The 3251-nt window shown below is 48.4% G+C and overlaps 1 protein-coding gene and 1 long non-coding RNA gene across 2 annotated transcripts in view; both read right to left on the minus strand.

Annotated features, from left to right (window-relative positions):
• Nucleotides 1–1596: 1596 nt before the first annotated feature.
• The window catches only part of LOC103611669 (E3 ubiquitin-protein ligase TRIM39-like), a 30651-nt gene continuing 28996 nt past the window's right edge, over nucleotides 1597–3251 (minus strand). The window contains exons 3-4 of the mRNA XM_017728376.1: nucleotides 2143–2534; nucleotides 1597–1635 (exon numbers count right to left, since the gene is read on the minus strand). Coding sequence (XP_017583865.1) covers nucleotides 1621–1635; nucleotides 2143–2534 — 407 coding nt within the window. The 3' untranslated portion in view covers nucleotides 1597–1620. The remainder of the gene's footprint in view (nucleotides 1636–2142; nucleotides 2535–3251) is intronic.
• The window catches only part of LOC108445222, a 7985-nt gene continuing 7548 nt past the window's right edge, over nucleotides 2815–3251 (minus strand). Inside the window, exon 3 of the long non-coding RNA XR_001860000.1 lies at nucleotides 2815–2833. This is a non-coding gene — a long non-coding RNA (uncharacterized LOC108445222). The remainder of the gene's footprint in view (nucleotides 2834–3251) is intronic.

Raw genomic sequence — 3251 nt, forward strand, 5'->3', positions numbered from 1 at the left:
ACTCTGGATTGGTGGCACAAAGTCTGCTGAGAGATCAGGAACCAGTGATTTACCAAAACATGAATATCAATCTAATATCGATATCCAACTGAGACGGACAAAAACTCTCTAACAGTTTAGAGTTAGAAAGTGCATGTTTTATTTGGTGCCAGGCACTGCATGGGATAGCTCCCTAAGACACAGGGCCCCGATCCAAGCAAACACAAAGCTTTTTATTTACAAAAATTATGAATATCCAAAATACAAATGCATATTCATAACATTAACACCTCCCATTCTCCACTTTTTATGGAAATGAGCGTAAATGTCATTAAGCATGCATAGTGTGTGCTCTGAATTGAGTCGCTGGTCTCGAATTGGGTCAGTGGTCTTAAAAAGATGAAGTATGCTCATCTTCCTCACTTTGACCTTTTTGCCTCTCTGACCTTTAACAATCCTAATTACTTTAGTGACCTCTAAGTTTCCTCTTGCGTGACTTTTGAACAGGTTCCCACCAAGGGAGGAAATTGGTAATTGTCCTTACACCAACTTATCAATGTTTCTGTTCCTCGTTCTAAGCACGGCTAAGCAAACATGCAAATGACAGATCATCAGTTATTTGGTAATCAGTTAGTAACATCTTAAAACGCATTTCAGGTCCAGCTCTTTTAACTATTTTGATTAACTCTAGCTGGGCCCGAATTCCTTCCTACACTAACTAATTTCAATACGGCTAGCCTATAACTAAAATCTTGATGTTTCTTCTAAATCCATGTTTCACCAGGAGTGAGGCCCAGGGGTCAATTCTTCCCCAGTCCTGGTCAACTTCTTCCTGCCTGACCCCAGTGATGGAGCAGAGAGCACCCTCAGCAAGTCTGCTGATGGCACCCAACTGGGAGGGGTGGCTGAACCACCCTGGCCATGGATGGTCCTGCTGCCACCCAGAGGGACCCAGACAGGCTGGAGAAATGGACTGACAGGAATCTCTAGGGGTTCAGTGAGGAGAACTGCAAAGTGCTGAGAGAGGGACAAGCCCAGGAAGCAGCACAGGCTGGGGGACACCCAGCAGAGCAGTTGGACAGTGGGAGGCATCAGGGTCCTGGTGGACACCAAGTGAAACCTGGGAGAGCAATTTGTCCTTGCCCCAAAGAGGGATCATGGTCTCTAAGGCTGCATTAGGAGGAACGGTGCCAGCAGGTCAAGGGAGGGGATCCTTCCACTCTCCTCAGCATTGGAGAGGAGGCCACAGCTGCTATTCTGAGCTCCCCAGTACAAAAGAGACACAGAACTACTGGAGAGAGTCCAGGGAAGGCCGACACAGATGATTAAGGGATTGGAGCATTTCTGCCAGGAGGAAAGGCTGACTTGGAGAGGAGAAGGCTTGGGAACATCTCAGCAATGTGTCTCAACACCTGAAGGAGGCTCTTCCCAGAGGTGCCAGTGACAGGACACGAGGGAATGTGAAAAACTGAAACACTGGAAGTTCCCACTGAACATCAGGAAACTGTTACTGTGAGGGTGACCAAGCCCAAGTACAAGATGCCCAGAAAGTCTGTGGAGTTCTCTTGGAGATATACAAAAGCCACATGGACATGTGCAGTGGGTTGCATTCTTTGGTTGCCGGGTGCCCGCCAAGATGTTCTATTCCTCTCCCTCCTGAAAACAATGACAGCTCACAGACTCTCAGGAGAAGGATAGTAAGTTTTTCAGGAAAACTTGCTATCCAAAGGAAGTGCATTTTCATAAAACCATGAAAGATCTGCTTTTTTTCTTGAGCATATAAAATTTCCCTGAAAAAAGAATTTTTCATTCTGATGCATAATGTAAATAATTTCAGAGCTGGCCACCGTAACAGATCTGTCCTCTCTTTCATTAGCTTTGTTCAGGAGACACAAATCAGGCAGCAGCCTGATTACAATGGGATTTGATCATTGCCTGTACATTACTGATGTTTGAAATGCAGAGTGACCTACTGATTGCCATCAGAAAAGAGACCTATTTATCATCACCAGAAAACTACATTATTTCCAGAGGCTCACGATCAGGCTCTGCAGTAACAGGGCCTGTAGAGAAGAAGGGAATGAATTTGCCTTCCTGGCTGCTGCCATCACCAATGCTAAAAGTGTGCAGAGCTGCTCCCTTATCAGCATGGTAAAAAGTTACCTGCTTGGCTGGGATGTCCAGGAAGACCCCAATCTTGTGCAAGTTCCTGCTCACGTTCAGACGGGTCCATCGATCTGTGTAGGCCCAACAGTCTCGTCCATCTGCCAACCCTATGGCCCAGAAGCCATTCTGAGGGCACAGAGTCAATGGCCCTTTGCGAGTCACAGATTCCCGGGCAATACCCAAGGCCCAGCTCCTTCTTCTCCCAACAGACACTTCCCAGTAGTGTTTCCCAGATGTGTATCCTTCCTTTGCCAACACAAACAGATGGGAATCAAATCTCTGCTCATTGCTGGGAACTTGTCTGATGACACCAGTATCTTTCACTTTCTGTCCATCTGCAGAGATTTCCAATCTGGGATGAGCCGTGTCAGCATCCAGGGTGACATCCCCTGCAATGGTCAGGTCAGGCCATGAGGAGCAGAAAACACAAGCTCTGCTTTCCTGAGCCTTTCCCTTCTGTGCCCTCAGCCCCTCTAATTTGTCCTTCTGCCCTCCACACTCAGGAGCACTCGACAGCCTCTTGCCTCAGGGCACCTCCAGCTTCTCCCTCCCCTCCCACCATGTCCCTTCCTTGGGCTGCTGCCAGAGAGAGTGGCAGCCTGCAGGCACCAAATGCCAGGCACTGCTCCAGTGCTGCTGGGACTGCAGCAGGCAGCTCCAAGGAGGCAGCTGTGGGGCTGAACCCCCTCTCCCTCCATCTCTGCATTGCTGGGGGGTGGTCTGAGGAAATGAGCAGGAGTTGGCAGCAGCTGGAATGAGGTTTGGGTGTCAGGATTAACTCCTTGGCAAAGTCTGAAGGGGATTTTCCAGTTTTAAGCAGTTTCTCTTTAATGACGGGACAGCACCAGTGTAGGATATTGCTTCCACATGGATTAGAGTGGAAGAGTGATCTGCAGTGTCAAGATAAGGTTTTTGCCTCAGCTTTCCATGCTCATCGGGGGATGGGATGAACCCCTGGTAAGACTTGAGCAAGGTGCAATGGCATGAACTGAGGTCCTCTAGCTCAGCTCAGGTTGAAATGAGAAGGAGCTGCTCCTGCCATGGAGCAAGATCAGTTCCAGACACTTTTCCTGAGAGGCCCAAGAGGCCACATCAGAAGTGGGAGC

Source organism: Corvus brachyrhynchos, unplaced genomic scaffold (genome assembly GCF_000691975.1).
Source record: "Corvus brachyrhynchos isolate BGI_N302 unplaced genomic scaffold, ASM69197v1 scaffold583, whole genome shotgun sequence".
Taxonomy (NCBI): domain Eukaryota; kingdom Metazoa; phylum Chordata; class Aves; order Passeriformes; family Corvidae; genus Corvus; species Corvus brachyrhynchos.